The following is a 24,649-nucleotide window of genomic DNA, read 5'->3' on the forward strand; positions in this document are numbered from 1 at the left end:
ATAGAGGAAATTCTGCTTGCTTCATATCCTTGTCCCTGTTGTAGAAACGTATAGTAATATCGTTTGGAGGAAACCGAGTCTTCCTCAATACCTATTGCACAAGCGTCGAATCCAGTGCAAAAGTAATATACTCCATTTTCTGCACCACCGCAAAGTGTACTTGTTTTCTCCTAGGGCCCGATTCACAGAACTAACTTAAGACAAAATCCTAAACTTACTACTTTTGGTATTCACAGAAGTTAGGATTTTGTCTTAAGTTTGTCTTAAGACAAACTTAAGACAGACTTAAGACAGTCTTAAGACAGACTTAAGACAGATTTAAGACAAACTTAAGACAGACTTAAGACAGACAAGTCTGTCTTAAGTCTGTCTTAAGTCTGTCTTAAGACTGTCTTAAGTGTGTCTTAAGTCTGTCTTAAGTCTGTCTTAAGTTTGTCTTAAGACAAACTTAAGACAAAATCCTAACTTCTGTGAATACCAAAGTAGTAAGTTTAGGATTTTGTCCTAAGTTAGTTCTGTGAATCGGCCCCCTAGTGTGTCTATTATGTAACGCTTTTGTAGTTTTACTAGTATCTCCTATAAAGTGCTCTGTCACCCACTTGTGCCAAGTTTACACAACATAAATACACAAAAAATTACCTCTTCTGTGTTCACTTATTGAGCTATTTTAACGCCCTTCGAAAGATTGTTCCCAAAATGATCATACATGTTTTTTCCAAAAGAAATACAAGGTTGTTCCAAATTCTGAAGATAGGACCCCAACAATGTGCATTAGATTGTTAAACCAAATACAACATTGGGATGTGTATTTTCCTTACCTAAGTGTAATCCGCACAGCACACAGGTTCATTGATTTGAAAAGGTAATATGTGTGCTGTGGAGGGAGGGGGGCAAGAGAAAGAGCCCCACATGTTGTCCCAGATGGCATTTGCTGTCTACTTCGAAATATTCATACGCTTCTATCTAACAAATGGGTGGCGGGACAGTAGATAAAATATAACAACTCCTGAAACATATTCAACAAAGCAGACGCAGCCATCGCACCCCAACTACGGAAAGTAATCAACATCTCCTTCGAGATAGCTAGAAGCACGCCAAAATCAACGCCCTTCTCAAGAAGCCCATGGCGGACCCCAAGGACCTCAAGAATTTCTGGCCTATCTCCCTGCTCCCGTTCCCGGCAAAGGTTATCGAGAAAATCATCAACACACAACTGACCCGCTACCTCGAGGACAACGACATCCTAGACCCATCCCAGTCCGGATTCTGAAAAAACCACAGCACCGAGACAGCCCTCAATGCCGCCACAGATGACATCAGAATCCAACTAGACAACGGCGAAACATCAGCCCTTATTCTCCTGGACCTGTCAGCCGCCTTCGACATGGTCTGCCACCGCACACTAAAGACACGCCTCCAAGAAGCTGGAATCCAAGAGAAGGCCCTGGACTGGACCACATCCTTCCTCTCCGGCAGAACCCAGAGCGTCCGCCTCCCCCCCTTCCGTTCCGAAGCCACCGACATCATCTGCGGCATACCCCAGGGCTCATCCCTCAGCCCGACGCTGTTCAATGTCTACATGGCCCCCCTCGCTCACGTCGCACGCCAGCACGACCTCAACATCATCTCCTACGCTGACGGCACCCAGCTCATCCTCTCCTTCACCAAGGACCCACACACCGCCAAAATCAACCTCCACGAGGGAATGAAGGCCGTCGCCGAATGGATGAGAGGCAGCCGACTGAAGCTGAACTCAGACAAGATGGAAGTCCTCATCCTCGGATCCACCCCCTCAGCCTGGGACGACTCCTGGTGGCCGACCACGCTGGGAATAGCACCGACACCCACCCACCATGCACGCAACCTAGGAATCATCCTTGACTCCTCCCTCTCCATGTCAAAGCAGGTCAACGCCTTCTCCTCCTCCTGCTACAACACCCTCCACATTCTCCGCAGGATCTACAAGTGGATCCCCACCGAAACAAGAAGAACGGTGACACAGGCCCTCGTCAGCAGAAGGTTGGACTACGGCAACGCACTCTACGCATGAATCCCAGCCAAACACCTGCGACGACTGCAACGCATCCAAAACGCCTCCGCCCGACTGATCCTCAATGTCCATCGCTGCAGCCACATCACCCCCCACCTGAGAGACCTACACTGGCTCCCCGTCGACAAGAGGATCACCTTCAAGATGCTCACCCACGCTCACAAAGCATTCCACAATACCGGACCAGCCTACCTCAACAGCAGACTCAGCTTCTATACCCCCACCAGCCAGATCCGCTCCGCCAGCCTTGCCCTCGCCGCTGTCCCCTGCATCCAACGAATGTCCTACGGCGGCAGATCCTTCTCCTTCCTCGGCGCCAAAACGTGGAACACCCTCCCTACCCACTTACGACAGACCCAAGACCTGATCACCTTCAGAAGACTCATCAAGACCTGGCTCTTTGAGCAGTAGCGGCCCCCCCCCCTCAGCGCCTTGAGACCCTCACGGGTAAGTAGGGCGCTTTATAAGTACTATGATTGATGATTGATTGATTGACTGAAAGGTATATCAAGATATACCAACCCATTCACAGCAATGCACTTTAACCATCCTGAAGGAGTTTAGAGGAGAATTACCATGTGCATAAAATTCATCAAATCTGCACAAATGGACCTTGAAACATAGCAACCACCTAAAACCAAGCAATGGCCAACTTTACACCTCAGTGTAACAAAATAAATTGTAGTTTTCTTGGGCATTCACATCCATGCACATAATCTGCAAGAAAGATCCCTAACAGGAAATGGCCAGTCATTATCCAGTTTAACTAAACAGTACATAAGCCTAAACAATTTTGTCCGGCCACTATTCAATCTGACTGAACTCGAAAAATTGTGAAACAAAAGTAACTACAACATCAACAGATCACCTAGACTCCAATCACCCAGAATCGCTACACACATGTGCAAGTACACCATTGCAGAACATGCAATACTAGTAGGTGGGTCTTAAAGAGCCCATCCTCTGAAATGCCGTTTTGCCTATTTCTTTCCCTCTAAATATACAGCTGGTAAAGAAAATTAATATCTATCAGGCCATGATGAATATAAGGTCTCTTTGCTTTCTGCATTTCCCTGCACTTGCTAAGATCAGTCTGAGGGATAAAAGGTCCATGGAATATCCATGATTGCTCTTCAGTGTGTGCATTCCTTTGTGACTTAAAAATACTCACACAGATGTGGTGAGTATGTGCACTGGCTGGCAGCCTGCCAGAGTCAAAGCACAATGCACTACTTGCCCCTTAAGAAACCAACGCACTAATGCCTAGAGCACAATAAAATGGGATGTTATTAGTTTTACCTGCATACTGTGCACAGAGAACACTCAAGACAAACATAGTTTTTGTGAAGTACTTTCCTAACCGTCTTGGGGTGCTTGGAGGACAGAGTTGTGTCCTTTCCAGTCAGTCAATAGCAGGGTTAGAGATTACAGAATATCAAGCAAGGCATTCTGGGGCCAAGTAGGTAGTGACACTAGCCTTTGTCTTATACTGCAAACTCCTTACTGGGTGGATGCCCTAGAATGCAAGAAAGCATCTTCCTAGTTGCACAACACTTGTGTACAGAGAAGGGGTGGGCCAGTGCCAGGTTAATATGCAGCAGATTTTGCTTCAGGCAAGAGACGCCATGCTGCATATCATCTTATCACAGATGACCTCTGTAGACATCTGCTGTGTAGGTTAAGCCCTCAATAGCAGTATTAGCCAGGGTCCAACTATGAGAGAAAATAGTCTCATGCACCAAAATAAACGTGTCCTCAGTTAGTGAACTATAATAGCCAATGTTTGCGGTTGGAGCAGTTTTGTACTTTTAAATACATGCTGTATAAGTGTTTTGCAAAGTATTGAGGACTGCAACGATTTGAGCTTGCTGCAGGAAATATTTATTTTAATAAGAAGTAAATCAGCAGTAAAATCCAGACCAGCAGACCAAATAACAGGCCCACAATCGGCGTGTTAGACATGACATTCTTGGCGTGGTTCCCCCAAAATGTTTTACCTTCACTCCTCCTGTTTAGCTTAATTAGTTTTTGTTGGTTCTAGGATTCTTCACACATTACCACTATTAACCAGTGCTAAAGTGCTTGTGCTGACTCCTGTAAGCATGGTAAAATTGGTTTACACCCAATTGGCATATTTAATTTACTGGTAAGTCCCTAATAAAATGGTATGCCATATACCGAGGGCTGGCAAATTACATGCTACTAGTGGGCCTCCAGTACTTATAGTGCCACCTACTAAGTAGCCCTTTAAAAACTTTCTCAGGCCTGTCATGGCAGCCGGGGTGTGCAGTTCTATACTACCATTTTGACCTGGCAAATAAACCATTTGCCAGGCCTAAACATTGCTTTTTAATACACATAGGTCTCCTCTAAAGTAGCCCCTAAACAGCCCACATGGCAGAGTGTATTGTATTTAAAAAGTTGGACCTATGCTTTTATGTTTTACATGTCCTGTTAGTGAAAAACTCTCAAATTCATTTTCTTTATTGGAAGGCCTATCTCTTCCATTATATAACGTTTAGTAAGTGATAATGTTTGTTTGGGAGCAGGTAAGAATGCTATGTTTGGTGTCTGTAATTGTAATTTACAACTCTCTTTAATGGTAATGTCGTAATTTAAGTCACAATTCTGACACACAAAAGACTTCGCACTAACCTAATGTGCTTGCAGACAGACTGGGACCAGGACCAGGAGAGAGAGGCAGGTGTAGAACATAGACCCTCAGACACACTCTTCAGTACACTTCTGGACCTGTGGCTACTACAGAAAATGGAGTGCCCTTCTGCCAGAGGACTACCCTGCTGCTTGAGGGCTGCCCTGTTATCTGAGAAAGATGACTGGGCCTTCACCCTTCTTCCCAGGATGAAGTGATTCCAAGAATCAGCTTACTCACATTCAGTTCTGAGCTACCTGGACACAGCAATCTCCAGAGGGCTATCTGCACCTGCCCAGTTCACCTGCGGCACTGAACCTGCCTGAGCAAGTGCTCGCTTATGCTACAGTGAGCTCCTAATCCCCAAAAGGTGTACCTCAAGTCCTGGGTCCTTGGTGTGGCATCATTTGTGCCAAGATCTTGTTGCCTGTATCAACCGCCAATGGAACCTCGAGTGGATTCAACTCTTTGTGCTATAGCGACCACCAGTTAGAACTAGCAAAACAAGCTCTGCATTTCGTGCCACAGCATAAACAGCTCGCGGTAAACACCAACCTGAAACTCCAGCAACGACCATCCATGATGCCTGGCAGGATCTTCATGCTACAGTGACAACCATCTGCATTGACCCTCCTGCTTTTTGCACCACACCGACGAATATCAGCGATGCCCTTCGCAGCCTCCTCCAGCCCGAACGGAACTCTTCGCACTGGAATTTAAAAGGTAACTTTTTCAACTGGTCTAGCCTGGTTTCTGTGTCCGGCCTGCATTCCATCGCAGTCGGCCTGGACTTGTGACTTTTACCCAGTCTTGCACGACCAGAAAACTGCGAGTGGGGCTTTGTGCTTTTAGGCACTATACTTTCCTTAAATCTTTGCAATTGCATATCTCCGATTCTACCAATTGGATTTTTGTCATTTTGGTGTCACTAATTTAATTAATAAATTTGAATCTATTTTACTAAATTAGTGTGGGATTTTTCTTGTGCTCTGTTTTCACTATAATACTGTGTGAGTGCTGCATAAATACTTTACACATTGCCTCAGAATTAAGCCTGAATGCTTTTGTGCCAAGCTACCAGAGGGTTAAGCACATGATAATTTAGTGAATTATGTGGTTTGCCCTGTCAAGGATTGTGGCTGTTGCTTGAGTAGTGTTTCACCTCACTCAACCAACAACCCAATTTCCCACATGGCCAAAACAATGACCCATACACTGACTTGCCAGACCCGCCTGTCGGCCTGTGCCTGATTGCCCTGTAGGCCAATCCAACCCTAGCTTTTGCATCTGAAACACATAGCTGTCCAGGCTGTCTCAGTTCTGTATAGCTGAGTCTGGTTGCTCGGTGTACTACTACATTACCTCATGGTCGCAGATTCAAATCCCAGTGGGTCCACTCAGCCTTGTGTCTGTAAAATTAATACCTTTGAGTTTTGTAACAATAGACATCTGCTATTTAGCACCAAGATACCCCAATGGGTGAGCTTTACAAATGCACAAGATAATGTTACTAAGAATCAAACTATAGACGACTAATCCCACTGAGCAGTTATACTGAGATAGTCTTTACAATCCAGGCAGTGTCTCTGACTGCAGAGGCTGCATTTTCGTTTTCACTTTTTCTTTTCCTTGTCATAGCCATTTTCAAACTTGTTTTGGGCAACATTCCAAAAACTAGGCTGATATATATATGGGCCCGTCCTTGCCCATCATTGCCAGGAAGAGGCAGGGCAGGGCCACCTCTCTTGGCCTTGTTCCCTTGGAACATTTCGGGTAAGACATTGCTAGTTTTTTTCTACGATCCAATGCCCGTTCCGCACTGAAATTTGTCATCTGTTCCAGTGGATTCCCTGAAAGTAAACGGGGGCAAGCATATGCAGTAAAGACTTTCAGACTGCTTCTGGGAAGAGTCTTGCATCCCACCTTTTCTACTATAACAGACTGGATTGATTTTCTGCCCCCTTTTTGATAAATTCCTTATTGATCTCTGCATGCTTAGTTTATAGTCATTTAATCAGCAACTGTATTCCTGTATGCTCTAATACATTGGTGATAGATTAGGCCTAAGTGGGAGTGTTGTGGGTCCCAGCAAGAGGGACATTTTAGTCTTGCCCTAGTCTTACAATGGGGTAACATACTTGTGCTGTCAAGCAGTCTCGCCCACAAACAACCACCTCTTCCTTGCTACCCCGACCTCTATTGATAGAATGTGACAGAGGGCAACTTCAGAAATAGAACTCACCGAAAGCCTGTCTCTAACCACAGATCTTTTTCTTCCGCTGATAGATCAATCTGCTTCCAAACCCCCCACTCCATCTTCCTCACCTCAAATAAACATCCCCTGGTCATCTCAGCGACAAGAAGTCGCCCCTGAAACAGAAATTCGTAAGGGGGGTGCTACCCTTACTTCACGTAAGATTGGGAAGCGCAAGCAAGTAAGTGGAGGGGCACCTAAGAGTAAGAAAATTTAATGGTCCGTAGAGTTGGTTGGGTGGGAAATAGTCCTAAGACGAAGCAGGGAGACTGTGTAGTTATACATTTTAGAAATCCCCAGACTGTATGCTGGCTATTAAGCCAGAAACACAGCTCCCCAAAGTCCCACACTGAGATTCAAGCGCTACAACTGGACCACTTTTACTCCTGCTGCCATATACCAGAAAGGGCTAGTATCTCTTCAGATTCTGGCAGAGGGCCACTGTACCAATAGAATAACGACTGTAGGTAACCCTCTTTCAGACCCCTGCTCTTTAATATATCTGTAAGAAACAGATTTGAGGGCCTTGAAGAAGTGGATTGACAAACAGAGAGAGAGGGAACAGACCCGGGGATGAGACCTACGGGGTATTACGGTGAATCCAAGGAGGCCAGCTGGGACCAACAAGGTCAGTACAGTAGCCCTGGGGTAGGGACAGATACACAGGATTTGGCCATGATAACACAGCAGGTAGATGGTGACATGACAGAGCCAAGAGTAGAGCTCTCAGGCCTATCAGCCTCTCTAACCCTTGATCTTTCAAAACCCAGTGATGTGGTGACAAAACAACCTACTAGGATATCTGGTAACCTCCCATTGGTCTTATCAGGGGGCACTCAAATACCAGACAGCCATGTTCCTGAGGTCCTTACTGGTAAACAGAATCTAGGAAAGAAGCTAAAGGTCTTATCCTGGAATGTTGCTGGCTTGAAAAGTAAATTGTCCTGTCCTGGCCGGGGTCTTTTTGTGGACCAGTTCGATATTTGCCGGTTCCAGGAAACGTGGGCGCGGCAAGATTCTTTTAGGGTGGGGTTTGCGTCATTTACCATCCCAGCCACCTCGGGAGGGAGAGGTAGACCGTCTGGGGGTCTATGCATTTGGGTAGCCTCACACCTTGGTTGTAAAGCCAAACAGCTGGACTCCGTGTCCAATGATATCCAATGTGTAGTACTTAGCTTTCCCACCAAGCTGGAACTGGCTCTTATCAACATTTACTACAGCCCTGTCAGTGCGAGCAAGGAATCTCCAACTTTTGACCAACTGAGCTCTTTTCTTTCTACCGTTCCCCCAAATATATGGGTGATAGTGGGGGGAGACTTTAATTGTCAATGTGAGCCTCTACCAGATATGACTGACACAATCCCTACTGAGGAGGATGCACATTGGTTAATTCCTGGGCCACAAATTCCACCAATAAAGGCCTGGTCCCCGCTGGCAACCCAGATTAATGCACTTACACTGACCCACTCCTTGAGAGCATGTAACGGTTGCACAGTCTCGGACACACCAGGGAACCCAACATTTAACAAAGTAGGCCAAGCTTCTCTCCTTGATTACATTCTAGTGGAGACTAGCATATGGCACAGAATTCTCAATTTTGTTGTTCTTTCACTCCATGATAGCGATCACAATGCTTTATCTCTGGTATTGGAATTCCCAGACCCAGAAAGTGCTTTGGCCACCAGTACCCATGTAGATACAGATTAACGCTGTCCAATAATAGGAAAAGAATCAAATGAGGGGCAATACAGCAGGCACTGGGAAAGCTGTCTGCACTATATGCAGCAGTAGTCCTGATCCCAATAGAACTAGGAGAAGCGACAGTAGCAATGAGTACCGCTGTTCCCTTCAATAAAATTGCAGATCTACATGCAGGGTTGATATCTAAGCTAGCTGATGTACTTTATCCAGAGTCTCGCACTAAGGGGAAAAAAAGGCTAATCGATCATGGTTTAATGATAGTTGCCGCAAGGCCAAACGGACTAGAGAGGAGGCCATCAAAGCCAAAGACAAGCCACTCATTAAACACGGCTAGCGAAAGAGACGTGGGAAATGAATGGATGGGACGCTTTAAAAACTGCCCTATCTACCAAAGATCTAAAGGAGTTCTGGTCCGTAGTTAGCATGGGCAGTAGTGAGGGTAAGCCAGCATTAGAACTTAATATAGCAGCAGAAGCCTGGGAAGAGCACTTTCAGGCCTTATACACTACAAAGAAAGTACCCGGCCCCCATGTTGACCCACCCGTAATTCTACTTAGGTATAATCATGTAGAAGCTATCGAGTTTACTCTGTTAGAGGTTGAAAATGCGATAAATAAGCTCTCCCCTGGTAAAGCACCCGGATTCGTTGAGATTCCGGGGGATCTCTTCCGGGGCAAACCGAAAATCTGGGGACCCTATCTACAGGTTCTATTTAATGCTATTGTTAGACCTGGCATCTTTTGGCGTGGTTACCCCTGACTTTTTGCCTCTACCTCCTGTATTTTTGATGCTATGCTGGATGTCGTTTTTACTGGTATAGATGCTTTGGGCACTTTGCCACTGCTGATCAGTGTCAAGGTGCAAGTGCTCCCTAGGGAAATTGTGATGTAATTGGCTATACATGTTTGGCATATTTGTTCTACCTGCAAGGCCCTAGTAAAGTGCACTGAGAGTGCCAGGGCTGGTAGTACAAATGCTACTAGTGGGCTGCAGCACTGGTTTTGCCACCCACAGGAGTAGTGCTAAAATGATGTCTTAGGCCTGCTTGCAGTGCCTATGTGCAGTCCAGGACTGCCATGTCGACCAGGCCAGTGCAACCACTGACCAGGCCTTATCCTTCCCCTTCTGTACATGTAAGGCATCCCTATGGTGGCCCTAGGTACCCCCCTAGGCTGGGTGCAGTGTATCTGAAAGGTAGGGCATGTACTGAGGTGTGTAACATGCCCTGGTAGTGAATTACAGCCACTGTCGTTTTTCACTGCTGAGAGGCTATCTTGCCCATTGGAAAGAATGGGGGAGGCTGTTTACATGCCTATCTTCCCCTAAAGGCAAGATAGAAAATCCAAGTTTGGTATCTTTGTGTTCAGAATTTAATTATACATCTTTTTAGAAAGATGGTTTTTAAATTCACTGTGTGAGAATATCACTTTTTAGAAAGTAGCTATTCTCCTGTTTAACCTTCCTGTGTGCCTGTGTGCAGATTGGCTGACTGGTGTCATGTGATGGGCTAGGTGGCTTCAGGAGCCTGGATGAGTCAGCAGCAGGGTGAATAGGGAGATCTGCTCTAGATGGGTGGGAGGAGTAGCCCCTGGGTTTGAGTAGGGCTGCCTCTGCCAGCACAATGCCGGCTCTACCCCCTGCTGGCCAGGCTGAGGACTCTGCCAGCACAAAGAAGGCTCCACCTCCTGCTGAGCGTCTAACGACCCTGCCCCTCACTCTGAAAGGAACCAGGTGCTCCAGGGCAGAGCACACCCAGGAACCGGTTTGAGCAGGGAAATCCCCCCAATGAAACAAAGAGAGACAAAGACTTGGAGGGGTATAAGAAGAGGACCCCAGACACCTAAACTTTAGATCACTGTGGAACTAAGAAGGAACCTCTTCCAAGGAGAAAGCTGGAAGGAACTGAAGAGGAGAAGACTGCCTGCTTGCTGTTTTGCTTTGCTGCCAAGGAGAGGGGAAGGACTCTGCTGTGTCCCCTTCTTTAAATTCTGATCTCCAAGGGCCTGAGGAGAGCTGGCTCCCTGTTAAGAAGTCCCAAGAAAAAAAGGACTTCTCCACCAGCTCCCCTGGAACTCTGCTGAGGGAGTTCTGACCTGCCTCGGAGTGCTTGCCTAGTCTTGGGGCCTCAGGAGGTCGTTTTGCTGTGTTTGGGAGCTGGAAAGCAGAAATCGTGAACAAGAGTAACTGGTACCCATTGCATCATCCGTTTGAGGGTCGCATCATCCGATTGCGAGTCGCAAGATCGAGAGTGCGAGAAGAGTTTCATCGCGGCGTCATCGCAGCACCCGGAGTCCCCGCATCGCCGAGTGTGTCGAGCATCGTCCCGGTGCGTGAAGATTCCTGACACTGCGAAGGTCGTCGCAGAACCAGTTTGCGGGCCGCACCACTGCCGGTGCGTGAAAGTATCCAGTCGCTGCGTGCGTCGACGCAGAGTCCCGTTCCGTGGCGCATCGAGGGTTGCGGTGTCAGAAGTCAACGCTGCGCCGCGCATCGCGCCCCATTGAAGAGCGTCGCACCGTACCTGTGCGTGAAGCTTCCTCCTAAGAAACCTACGCAACGAAAGCCAAAGTCATCGCATCCTCCCCCTACAGATCGGAGCTGGCGCATCCACCTCTGCTGCGTGAAGCAGGGCTGCTGCAAAGCCTCCCCAAGGTCTCAGGAGTATCGCATCGCCTTTGCCATCTTCATTGTTATAGCTTTTGGGAACCTTAGCGCAACTACAGGTACTGTTGGGCACGAGAGTGTCGCATTTTGTGCATTGAGAGTCGCATTGTGCAGGACATGGATTTTTACATCCTGGAGTACTTTCTACAAACTCTTGAACTGTCTTTAAAGTAACCTTTTTTAATTGTATGTTGGTTTTTCTGTAGTATTTGGTCTTGTGAAGTTTTTAGTAAAGATACCTTATTTTTCTAAAACTGGTGTAGAGTAAATCTGTGGTGTTTTTACTGTGTTACTGTGAGTGTTGGTACAAATACTTTACCCATTGCCTTTGATAGCCTAGACTGCTCAAGCAAAGCTACCTAGAGGGTGAGCAGGGGTTATCCTAACAGTGTATCCCCCTTTCCCTGACTAGAAGCAAGGGTCCCTACTTGGACAGTGGTACATACCCTGCCAACTAGAGACCCCCAGATCTAACAGCTATCATGAAGGGTATGTCGATCCCTGAAACCTAGGCAGGGGCAGAAATAGTCCCAGTTTTTTAAAAAGGCTCATCTCTCCTGTCAGTTAACTACAGACCGATCAGTTTGATTGACGTCACACAAAAACTCTTTGCACAGGTAATTATTGATCGCCTTCAGGGGTGGATGGAAGATCATGAGATATTAAGCCCATATCTGGCCGGATTCAGGAAGAACACGCCCACCGTTGATCAAATATAATAGACTTCAACTTATATTGAAAACGGAGAGAATGGAGGGTGGCAGCCTCTACTTGATTTTCGTGAATCCTAAGACGGCCTTTGAACTGGTGCCCAGGGAAAAGTTATGGGAGGTACTTATAGATTTGGGGATTCCCCCTTACCTCCTGAGCATACTTATAAAACTGCACAAAGGCAATTTTGCCTAGGTAAGGTGTGGGAAACGAGGCGACCTGACTCCCCGATTCCCATTTGAAAGGGAAGTAGGGCAGGGCTGTGTGTCCGCACCCACCCTCTTTTACCTCTTTGTCAATGCACTGATTGCCCAACTTACCGGGGTAAGGGATAATGACGCCCCTAAACTGCAGGTACCAAGGTCCCAGCAATGATGTTTGCTGAGGACACCCTTCTAATGTCGAAATCCCCCATGAGCATCCAGAGGGTCTTGGATAGCTTTGCCATCTTTTCTAACAACAGGGGGTTGGAGATCAATACTCAGAAGACAAAGTTTATGGTCTTCAATCCACCTAAGACATCTCGTCCCAACCCCTGTTTAGATGGCATCATGCTGGATAGGGTGACGGTATTCGAATACCTAGGGGTCACCCTGACAGAAAACATGGAGTGGGGCCCACAATTTGCTAAAACCAAGCGATCCCAGACTACTGTGAGAAATTACTAAACTATTGAGAAATGCTCCCTCCAAACCTGCTGGGCCTATAGTGGAGATCTATAAGGTGCAAGCCAGGGCTGCGACAATGTATGGGGCTGAATTATGGGGGCACTGTTTTTGTGGGAGACATGAGTAAAGTAGAAAACAGTTTTATGAGAAAGATTCTAGGTCTCCCCTTCAGCACCCCCCTCATCCCCCTATGGCTGGACCTAGGAATTAGACCTATTGGGGAGGAGATAGGTCTCCGACCCCTAAGCTTTTGGCACAGATTATGGGTGACCCCGGAATTGGCAGTTTATAGAGAGGAATTAAAAGAGATGCTGAGCTTTCCAAGAGCAGCAAAAATCCCTTGGTTCATTCATATAAAAAAAAAGTATGTAATAGGCTGGGAAAACCATGCCTGTGGAGTAATCCAGAGGAAGCGTGTTCTGCAATCTCACGTTCCAAAGTGGTAAAAGCCTACCGAATGAGTAAGCTAGCAGAGGTGCAAAGGAGCCCATCCATAGGACACTTGACGGTTACATTTTTATCCCTGAAAGATGAGTATTTATTTGAGCCTTTTTTAGATGACATTTATCCATTCCTGGCAAGAAAATTATATGTACAGTTCAGACTGAACACCTTGCCGCTCTGGGTTTTATCCTGTAAATGGTCAAACACGGTCCTGCGAGAGTGTCCAGCTGTAATTGGGAGGAAGAGACAGAGCTTCATGTCATCTTTTTTTGCCCTGACTACAAACCAGCAAGGAAGCGCTGGCTTATCCCACTGTGTAGGAATTTAGTGTTTGTACATTGTATAGAGGCATTTAGAGTTTTAAACTATGACGCTTGCAAGCCCTTTGTTTTTGCTGTATCTCGATTCTTGACCTCAAAGTGGCGTAGACCTTGGACCTTTGTACATATGTCAGCCCAGTAACAAACAGCACATTGCCCCTGTTTTTCTTTTTGGGTTTTTTAATTTATTTTCAAATTCTTTTTTATTGCTTTTAACTTTAAAATTAATCAAGTTTTTATTGTTTTAAATGTGTAAATTTCTTGTTCCTATGTTGGCTACAACACAACTATAATGAACCACCACTGTATGACTATCCAATGAATTTTTAATTTTGCCTAAATTAACTGTATCCTTATTGCCACTATTGATGGGTCTTAGCTGGTGCTTGCTTTTTTAAGTTATTGCCTCCTGTTTTGTACTCACCTTGCACATGTATTTTAACGAAACTATTGGAATTTGTCATGTGTCAGTGTTGATCCCTTTTTTCCATGTGAAATACCAAGGTGATGTAACTGCATTTTTGCAAAAAGGACTGGCTATTATTTTAACAATTTCAAACTGTAATGAACTGTAATGCACTGTCTATTGTTAGTATACTTTTTATGGTCGCATATATATATATATATATATATATATATATATATATATATATATATATATATATATATATATAGATATAGATATAGATATATATAGATATATATAGATATATATAGATATATACACTGAAAAAACCATAGGTTTCACACATGTTATAGTTAGCGGAAATTTTACTGATAAAAAACCAATGAAATTGCCCCGTTATAGTTAGTGCTGGCAACTATAACTCACGCGACCGCAATCCTCTGCTGATGCTAATACTGTATTTAGACACTTATTTGCCCATGTCTTCTTCCATACATTTTTAGCTATACATATATTACAAATATTTTTTTTTATAAAGACACATATGTCATCAGCAGAAGATTGCGTGAGTTATAGTTGCCAGCACTAACTATAACGGGGCAATTTCATTGGTTTTTTATCAGTAAAATTTCCGCTAACTATAACATGTGTGAAACCTATGGTTTTTTCAGTGAATTTGCAAGGTTTTTTAAATGCTAATTCCTAACTATAACGTGTGTGAAACCTATGGTTTTTTCAGTGAATTTGTACGGTTTTTTAAATGCTAAGTTACTTTACGCCATTCGAGGCGTGCGCGCCCACTTAACGCAGTGCGTTCCGTGCACGGTTTTTATCAACTTTAATAAGCCCTGTACATTTGGTGGCCTTCGGCCACCAAAAGCACAGGGGGTGGGGTCAATGTGGATAGTGTTTTTTTTATTTCGTATTTATAATTTCATGTTGCCAAAATATAGTTTTTTACTGATGTAATAAGCCCTGTATATTTGGTGGCCTACGGCCACCAAAAGCACAGGGGGTGGGGTAAGTGTGGATAGTGTTTTTTTTATTTCTATTTTTTACCGTACGCTTACGGTAAGCGTACGGTAAGCGTACTCGGCGAAATTGCCGAAAAAAAAATAAAACCGTTTTTGCTCTTGGGGGATGTTTGGGGACTCCCTCAACATGACTATGTGGGAGGGAGTTGTCAAAACAGCCCCGTAACATGTTTTTGGGCATCATGTTTGATAAATAACACTCAGTGCGAGAGACAAAATGGCGGACGCCGCTTCCTGGTTTCGGCCGATTCGAATGTTTACTAATATCTAAGAGCCAATCAGAATCGCGCTCGTGCACGCCACCGTACGCGTACGGTAAGCGTACGGTAAGCGTACCGTAAGCGGGCTCAGATATATATATTGATTTAAAGGCTATTTTCTCAGAATCTACTGAACAGATTTACACCAAACCTACAAAAGGCACTTCCTTGACATAGGGACTACCTCTCTGCCAAATTTCTAGTAATTCTGTTCAGCCGTTCGGGCTGTAGCTCTGTCTAAAGGTCCTATGGAAAAATGCATGGGAAAAACGCGTTTTGGGACCCCCCTTTAATCTCAGCCCCCGCTTGACGAATCCCCCCGAGACTTTCAGGGTAGGAGCGGAGCGTAGCGCCCCACCTATTTTGAGAAATTCGCGAGGATTCATCGACCGGCGCCAAAGTTATTCAAAATAGAATGTTGCGGATTTCCTATGGAAAAGGGGTCCTAACTATAACTACCTACTGGCGACCGCCAGTAGGTAATACACATAGATATATATATATATATATACACACATACCAGCATAGCTTATAGTTGATTGTGTATCTTGATAAAAAGTCCTACATGGCCTTCCCTAGACCTACAGTTGAAGCGGTTTAGAGAGTACCACTTCAGCATGTCTGTCTACCACCAGATCGGTGTCTGTCCTTAACTTATGTATAGAATCCACAAAAAAGTGCCACTCCAGTATACTTCCATGCATCCCTGTCATGTCAACAAGTTAATATCTAAACTGATTTGCTGTTTGTGTGATATTGTATTTTGAAATATTCACATTTAAAAAATAGCCAAATATACCAATATATAATATGTATTCCTTAGGTTTGGAAACAGCACACCCATATCCTTTTAATGTGTTATCTATTTTCTTTAGTTTTATTCTGGCCAAGAAGGCTGCGAAACTGGCAAGCCTTACCAAAGAAGAAAGGTAAGAATTTTAGGCATTTTTCATCCTAACATTGTAGAACACAGAATTACACTTGTGTATGGTTTTACCTTGAGTAACATAAAGCTCTCCTTTAAAACCATGGGATGCTGTCATTGCAGCGAAAAGCGTTGTACCGCTGTTACTTTTTTTTGTTGAGCACCATTTGTGATGCAGCAAAATAATTTTAGGGATAGTCACGATCCTCCTGTAAGGTGTGAGAAAATGTTCCTGAACAGTGCAAGATTATCGAGTTGAATGACTTCAAGATATATTTTAATCATTTCATTATCTTTTTCTAAAGCTGAAATAGTGCGTTAAAAAAACAAGTCCAAAATACTATTAAGCCCATCGTTATCACATTTATTGTAATTGTTTGGCCACCATTTGAATAATTTAACACGGATATGCCGATAAAAATACAGGTGGAAGAAACCATCTTAAAGCGGAGAAGAAAACAAGGAATTTTACCTGCAACTGTACAATAATGAAGGCACCTAGCTAAGCAAACAACTACAACACTTGTCAAATTGAAAAAAACCAACATTTTCCAAATATGGAATGCTGTGCCCTATTGCCCTGTTTCATGATACGTGATAGTGGAAGGGGAGTGATCCATGTCTGTGTCTCCACACGGTGTCAAACAAAGGACAACAGACACAGCCTCACACAAAAGACAACAGACACATCTGCAGCACTGGATGACAGTGGTGCTGGTGATAGTTTATTGAGAACTACTGCATCTATACATTATCTAACGTATGCGATAAGTGACACAACCACTTTTATAGATCAAGAGGGCTAGATCACCTTGGGGTTATTGGCAGTGGTTGGGATGCATTGTTGATTCACTGTGAACCAATCAGCCAATCATGTGCTCAACCTAGCGTTAAACCACAATTGGTCACTGCAGCTAGATTTCCAGGCTCCACCCTGGGCTCTGACCTTGACTTGGACATGAGCGTCAAAGCTTGTAGACAAGGGTGCCCTGTACCAAATGAGAACTATGTGTAACATGAGTCGTTTTATCCCAAAGGAGACTTAAAACTCATTCTGCATGACTCATTGCTAGAACTAAGAGATTCAACCATTGTGTTCAGTTCTTTGAAGACTGGAATTGCTACTTATGGAGACTCCCAGCACATGAGACCGTCAGCAATACCTACATACATGGTCACCCCTAAATACCTGAGAAACAAAATCAGCATCTGTGAAAGAAGTAGAACCTCTATAAACAAATCACTTTTGAACAAAAATCCCAGTTTGAAGCAATCCTTTTCTGGGAATGCTCCCATTATCCCGAATTCTCTGACAGCAGATTTAAACCTCACAGCCGCCCCTAAAGGAATCGGCAAAAGCCGAATATAGCGCCTACTGGCTAATGACAACGGTCAAAGGTGGGATTCGAGACTACAAACTCATTTCATCTTGTGTGGAACAAGCATACAAAATAGAGGAAATAAAAAATGAACAACAATCTCTAAAGAGCACAAACACATCATGAGCCAAGGGAAAAAGCTTTCTTTCTACAAAAGAGATTGTAGTAGGGACAGGGAACGTTTTTTTTTCAGCTACGTGTGCAGTTTACAACTGGAAAAATGTTATAGGTAGTTTAAATCTGCAAATGCATTTTATGGATTCATAATTTTCTTCCTACGCGTTGCTTCTTTGATTGTTTGAACTGCAACCAAACTATGTACCCCTGTGGAGTATTATGAGTGGCATCGTTTCTGAGAAGACCCCATATTCTAAGATGTTCTTCGGTCTGATCAGTACCTCTTTTCTGACATATTTTTCCTATTAACGAAGGTTCCAAAAGCAATGCAACTAGTTAAAGCCCAAGTCAGCTGCATGTAATGTGCTCGAAAAATCTAATACTTTTACCCCAAGAGGGCCAGAGGAGCATATCTCCGACAGGCTGAAGCTGACCAGTTGGTAAATACCTCATTGTTCTCTGTATCGCTGGACTGAACGAGGTCTCCTCAGTTTCTCTGTTTTGTACTCTGCAATGTATCTTAAAAGGTCAGAATGTAAACCTGTACACAGCAAGACTGTTAACCTTTGGTAACTCTAGGTGCGCCTTCAATCACCTGTTTACTAATAGCACGTTTGAATTTGATGTTTCTTCGTATTATATTGTAAATAATAGAATCTCCTCACAAAGTCTCATAGAGGTGATGTCAGAAGGATATTCTGTCCAATGTATTTGTTTCTGGGCTGTACAGTATTCAGACTCTTTTACTTAAGCCTTAGATCTCTTCTTATTTGCTCTTGAGGTATATAAATGACAATGAACTGTCTTCCTCACAGTCTTGAAAACAAAATACTACGTTTTTAGGTCTCGCTCTCGAGACCTATTGTCGCCGAGATGCCTCTCAAGGGAGACAGACTGGGGCACGCGCAGTGTTGTGATTGCTGTCTGTGAACGCGCTTCACATGAACAGCATTTGCGCGTTGAGTGCTCCTCTCCGGAAGACCTGCTGAGTTAATTATAGGTCCGCAGCATGGGGCGCCTGTCGGCATGCTGTGATAATGACCTTTGTTTTGTTTGCTCGGGAGCAGGCGTCTTACTGGCCACGCGTCCATTATTTGGATTCCCACTATTACCCCGGACGTGGCATTGCTGTGATGTAAGGTCACCAGAGTGTAAACTGACTCAGCGCTCCGAGGTAACCAAACTCGGATGAGGCAAAAAACAAAGCAACCACAACCACTTACATAACTTGCATTTTTCAAAAACGATGTAGCTTTTGGTAAATGAAAGTTTAAGAACATGTCCAACCTGGCCTCTGTCACCAATACTATTCCCACACGCTTGACAGAAATCGGAAGGATCTGCTGCTGCACGGCCACCAGTGTAGGCACGTACCCCGAGGGCACCTGGAGTAATTCAGCCGGCTGCACCGAATCGCGCCTATAGTACAATTTAAACACTGGTCGAAAGGTTTATGTTGAGGGGGAGGAGGTGTCTTTAGTTCTCCAAAATGCGCTGTGCTGCTGCCCGGTGGAAAAGAAGTACAGTCTGGTTAAAAAGTTTTGTATGTCTGCTTTCTGTACATCAACCAGATTTGCAACTCTCCCCCTCGCACAATAAATCACCAACCACCACTTACTTGTTAGCAAAAAAGGCCACTTTATTAAGACAGGTGCCAAATCATAATTTTTGCAATGCAATAACTTTCCACAGTTTGTCCTCAAATCACCCCAAACCTAACCCCCAATGTAAAAACCCTACCCCTAAACAGAATCCCGACCCCTGTGTGCATTTTCCCCTACTTCTCATTTCCTGATCACGTGACTGCTCCCCCCCCTCCCCCGTTGGAGGATAGGCTAACCCGCTCAAGGCTGCCCACCCCCCCAGCAAAAACCCCGCCTACCCAGGACACTATACAGCCGGGAAAACAAAACACAAGAAAAACCTGTCTTATCGTGGCAAAAGGAAAAAAGAACGTCGGTGTAATGCCAACACCAGGAAAAATTGTTGAAGAAAACAATGCTAATAAACCAGAGGGTGGGTGGGTGGGACAAAAGAGTAACCAGCCCCTCCTCCCCGCTCCCGAGGGCCCAGTGATTTTCCCGCCCCTGCCTCCCCCTACTTATAACCTTCGGCGCGCCTCGCGCCCCTAATCAACCCTCTACCCTGGCACCTGGGTGGCCGCTCCATTGTGCGAAGCCACCCAGGGGGAGACCTGGCTCGCGCCCTGCACCCCCTGGGTCCCCCCTCGCACAATAAATCACCAACCACCACTTACTTGTTAGCAAAAAAGGCCACTTTATTAAGACAGGTGCCAAATCATAATTTTTGCAATGCAATAACTTTCCACAGTTTGTCCTCAAATCACCCCAAACCTAACCCCCAATGTAAAAACCCTACCCCTAAACAGAATCCCGACCCCTGTGTGCATTTTCCCCTACTTCTCATTTCCTGATCACGTGACTGCTCCTCCCCCTCCCCCGTTGGAGGATAGGCTAACCCGCTCAAGGCTGCCCACCCCCCCAGCAAAAACCCCGCCATCCAGGAAAACCCACAGAGTTTTCCTGCCCCACCCCGCAACTTAGTGGCCGTGCACAAACCCTTTTCAAGCGCACCATATTTGTTCCTTCCAAATTTTTGCAATCAAATCCCGCAACTCCAGCAGGTAATATGCTTGCCCCATTGTAGATAAATGTACCCCATCCTCCCGAAACATATACCCTTCCGTGCATTTAATGTTGGGGTGAGCTAGGACCTGCACCCCATGACCCTCACAAAAATGTCTCATAGTGCGATTAACCTTTCGTCTCGCTTTTTCCATTGCTGCATGATGCCGTGCTCCTCTCCAGTGCAACCTTGTAATGAACTCCGTCCATATCAACTGAGTGCTCTCCCAGGTAGCCCGGAGGACTTCCAAATCATGTTTCATCAACTTTATTAATGACAGCCCTGACAAATCAACGAGGTCATTTTCACCCAAATGAAGAATGAGCAAATGTGGCGGTCCCCTTCCAGAGCACATCGTGGCCAGCATCGGAAACAAACCCCCCCAACGCATTCCCCCTTTTCCTTTCCATACCACCTCGTGGTTGGCACTGCACAGTCCAAGGGAACGCCCACACATCTGCTGTTCGGCATAGATTGCAGCCCATTTAACGAAGGAGTGTCCTACTATCCATGTCGATTTTTTCAAACTTACGGGCCCCGGAGCCAGACCTAGACAGAAAAACAATGATTAACCAAAGAAAAAACGAGAAGCTATGCAGAGACTTTCCGCACATATTTCTCACAACATTTGGACTTCCACCTCCCAATACGGCGTATGTCTGCCCAGGACCACCCCAACCTGGCCGCCTCTGTAGCCGCCCCGATCCGGAAAGAGTGTGTCCCAAAACATAAAGGGTTTTCCCCCAAAAGAAGAAGCACCTTTCTCATGACCGCTAGCAACTGAGCCACCAAAATAGGCTGCCCTGAGGCGTGGCAAAACACAAGCCCCATGGCCAAACCACTAGAAGTCTTGAAACTTTCCCATTCCCCTACCGGGCAGCACAAACCATCCTCACTTCGGTTTAAGAAAACCCATTTACCCCTGCCCAGCTGATCCGTTTTTGACATTCTCAACCACAGGCTCAACCTGTGCCCCTCAATAAATACCTCATCACTGCGGATACCCGGCCTATTACGCAGCCCAAGCAGTTCAGAGGCTCTGAAAGCCCCAAAAAACAACCATAAGAAACATAATCTAAACAGCCTGCACTCAGACTCATCGTAACATACCAAAGGTAACTGCCGCAGCATTCCTTGCAGCAAATCATAAGTTATCGCCCTGCGTAACTGTTTTGTCCCCGCCTGCACCCTGCTTAAGCCTTTGAGGACCCTTTTCACCAAAACCCCCTGAACCAAATCCCTCCCCCACCACAATTGCCCGTAAAAAGAAACCCCCGCCAACTTGCCAGAAATAGTAGTATGCGAGAGGCCTTTGTCAATCAAGTGTAACACAAAACCTAGCACCAACTGCGCATCGGTCCAACTCCCCCTATTCTCAGCACACAGTTTACCATAGCTCAAGAACTCTCTCCACGCCTGCTGATAACTCCGTCGTGTAGAAGCCGCTATGGAGTTTTCCACAAAAGCGGCAAGTCTCAATCCCCCCACTCCCAGACACACTGCGGGATTGGCGTCTTGGTGTGTTCCGCCCCAGGAGCCAGCCTGCGAAATCTCGCCCACTGTAAACGAGACAGAGAGTCTGCTATACTGTTATGCACACCCGGGATATGACGCGCCTTAAACACAACATTGAGCTGTAAACATTTGAGCATAAAAGCGCGCAGCAAGCGTAAAACTCTCAAATCCCTGGCTTTCTGCTGGTTAATCAACTGAACCACCGTTAAATTGTCAACGTGGAAAAGCACTGAACGATTCTGAAACTCATCGCCCCAGACATATAGAGCAACCAAAAGTGGAAAAAACTCAAGAAAAGCAATACTGCGCCCTTGCGACATCCAATGCCGTGGCCAACTCTCCGCGCACCAGCGGCCCTCCCAAAATACACCAAATCCATGCGCACCAGAGGCATCCGAGTAGATCTGCACTTGCCAAATCATGTCTTCGTCCGCAAAAAACAAAGACACCCCATTAAACTCTGCTAGGAATGTCAACCAAATAGCCAGATCAGCCCTCGTAGCCGCTGAAATACGCACTCTGTGGTGAGGAAGAAAAGCCCCAGACATAGCCATGCCCAACCTCCTGCAAAATGTCCTCCCAGCCCGGACAACCCTGCATGCAAAGTTTAGATAACCCAACAGCTTCTGCACCTTCCTGAGCTCCAACTTGCGCTCGTCAATCACAGATGACAAAAATGCAGTGATTTCTTGAACTTTCTCCGCTGGTAACCTTGCTACCATTGCAATGGTGTCTATTTCAATACCCAGAAAAACCATCGTCGTGTTGGGACCCTCTGTCTTATCCGGGGCCAATGGCACACCCAGCTCCTGCGCCAGCGTCTGAAAAGCCAGCAGAGCTCCCTGGCACTGACCGGTACCCTGAACTCCAATGAAAAGAAAGTCATCTAAATAATGACAAATGAGGGCATGTCCAGTAACCTGAGTGAATCGCCACTGCAGAAATGAGCTGAAAAGCTCAAAGAGGGCACAAGAGATAGAGCAGCCCATAGGAAGCATTCGATCTACATAAAAGGCTCCCTGCATCTGCATCCCCAAAAGTTCAAAATCAGAAGGATGAATGGGTAACAGCCTAAAAGCAGATTGGATATCACTCTTGGCCAATTGCGCCTCCCTCCCTGCCGATCTAACCAAACGCAAGGCATCATCCACCGAAGCGTATGACACACAGGCATCGTCGGGCGAGATGAAATCATTAATGGAGGAGCCCTCAGGCCATGACAGGTGGTGTATCATACGGAATTCCCCTGCTTTCTTTTTAGGGACCACCCCCAGTGGAGATACAATCAAATTGGGCATTGGACAGTTGGAAAAAGGACCAACAACTCTTCCGGCTTCTACTTCACCCTGCAACTTCAGCTGAACCACCTGTGGCAACTCCTTAGCTGACTTCAAATTATCAGACCACCTACCCAGTCTAGGCCCCTGGTAACCTATCTTGAAGCCTTCCTTGAAACCCCAAAAAAGCCTACTGGCGGCCTCAACATCAGGATACTCCTGCAACCATTGCCCCAGAACCTCCACCTTAACCGGAGTAGGACCCCTTTCCTGCAAACTGGACAGCATTGCCCCTTCCCCTCTGTCCCCTCCCCATGTCACTGAACCTCTGGCCGGCGAAGCATTGCGTGAGGGGATGCCTTCCACCACACTGGGAACACTCATGTTTATATCGGCAAAACTGCCTATTGCAGAAACCCCTGTTGAAATTCCAACAGGCTCCAAAAATAGGGGTCTGACCTCTGCCTCCAAACCCCGCCCCAGGCTGGGCGGGACGAGCGGGAAAGGGCCGATAGGCTATAGGTAAACCACTAGCCGTGTGCGTAGTAGCAGGCGGCTGAGAAGACGCCATCCATTGAAGCCACAGTTCGGAATCCACATCACCCCAAGGTCTGTCCTGAGACACACTTAGACGGGCTCTAAACTCTTCGTCATAAGACAGCCACGCAAAACCCCCAAAGTAACTCTGAGCCTTCCGAATAATATCCATGTATTTGAAAATCGCCACCGCCCTATCTGGGTATTTTTCACAATATACACTGGCATATATCAGGAAAGCAGACGACCAGTTCTCAATATTCTTAGGCACCCTGGGACGCCTCGCCAGCTCCCACTCCTCCTCCTTGGAGCCCTCCTTTGCCTGAATGTCACGGTGCAACAGTTTAAAAACATCCACAAACTCATGTCTCCAAATCCTGTTTTTTGTCTTATCAGATAGATGTGAGCCCAACGGCATGGCAATCCCCATATACGGCAATTTCTTATGGATATTTTTATCTTCCTCCACTACCTCCGGGACCCCTTTACCTTGCTCCAGAAGAGGCTGAGACCCAGGGACGGGGGCAACCCCCCCCTTCCCCACACCCAAGGAGGAACCTTGCTGCTCAGACACTGTCTTGTCCCCCAAAGTATCTCCCCCAGTACCAATAGACCTGGTCGCTTTTGGTGGTTGACCCCCTTGTTGCCAAACCGACCACCACCCCGTAGTACCTGAAGGCAAAGGAGCTGGTCGAAGAGTGTTGACGGGCCATGCTGCTTGCGTGCGACTGGTATCTTCCAGAGCCTGGTCCGTTGCATTGTCCGCACTAGACGTCTGCAAAAAACTAAGCACATTTGGTTGCCCCACAAAACCCCTCTTCCCCCTCACAGGCTTCGCCTGGTGTGCCCCACAAGCCCCATCCCCGTCCCTCAATTCCCCTTCCTCCAATTCATCACTGTCCAAATTCAATTGACCCAAGACACCAAAATCACCAACAGGTGCCCCATTGTCCCCCGTCCCCTCCAGAAAACCCCCTCTCCCAAACCCCAAACGTTGCTGAACAGTCCCCCTAGTGAAGGGGTGCCCTCGCTGGGAAAGGCAATCCGCTCCAGATCGCCCCCCCTCAGTAGGCCCCCCAGACAGCGCC

At 46.0% G+C, this 24,649-nt stretch overlaps 1 protein-coding gene across 2 annotated transcripts in view; it reads left to right on the forward strand.

The window, feature by feature from the left end:
* The window catches only part of LOC146805677 (amine oxidase [flavin-containing] A-like), a 675,430-nt gene that overhangs the window by 598,196 nt on the left and 52,585 nt on the right, over positions 1-24,649 (forward strand). For both annotated transcript variants that reach the window (XM_085622952.1, XM_085622951.1), the window contains one exon: positions 16,041-16,094. In XM_085622952.1, coding sequence (XP_085479078.1) covers positions 16,041-16,094 — 54 coding nt within the window. The remainder of the gene's footprint in view (positions 1-16,040; positions 16,095-24,649) is intronic.

The sequence above is a fragment of the Triturus cristatus genome, chromosome 8, assembly GCF_964204655.1.
Source record: "Triturus cristatus chromosome 8, aTriCri1.1, whole genome shotgun sequence".
Classification (NCBI taxonomy): domain Eukaryota; kingdom Metazoa; phylum Chordata; class Amphibia; order Caudata; family Salamandridae; genus Triturus; species Triturus cristatus.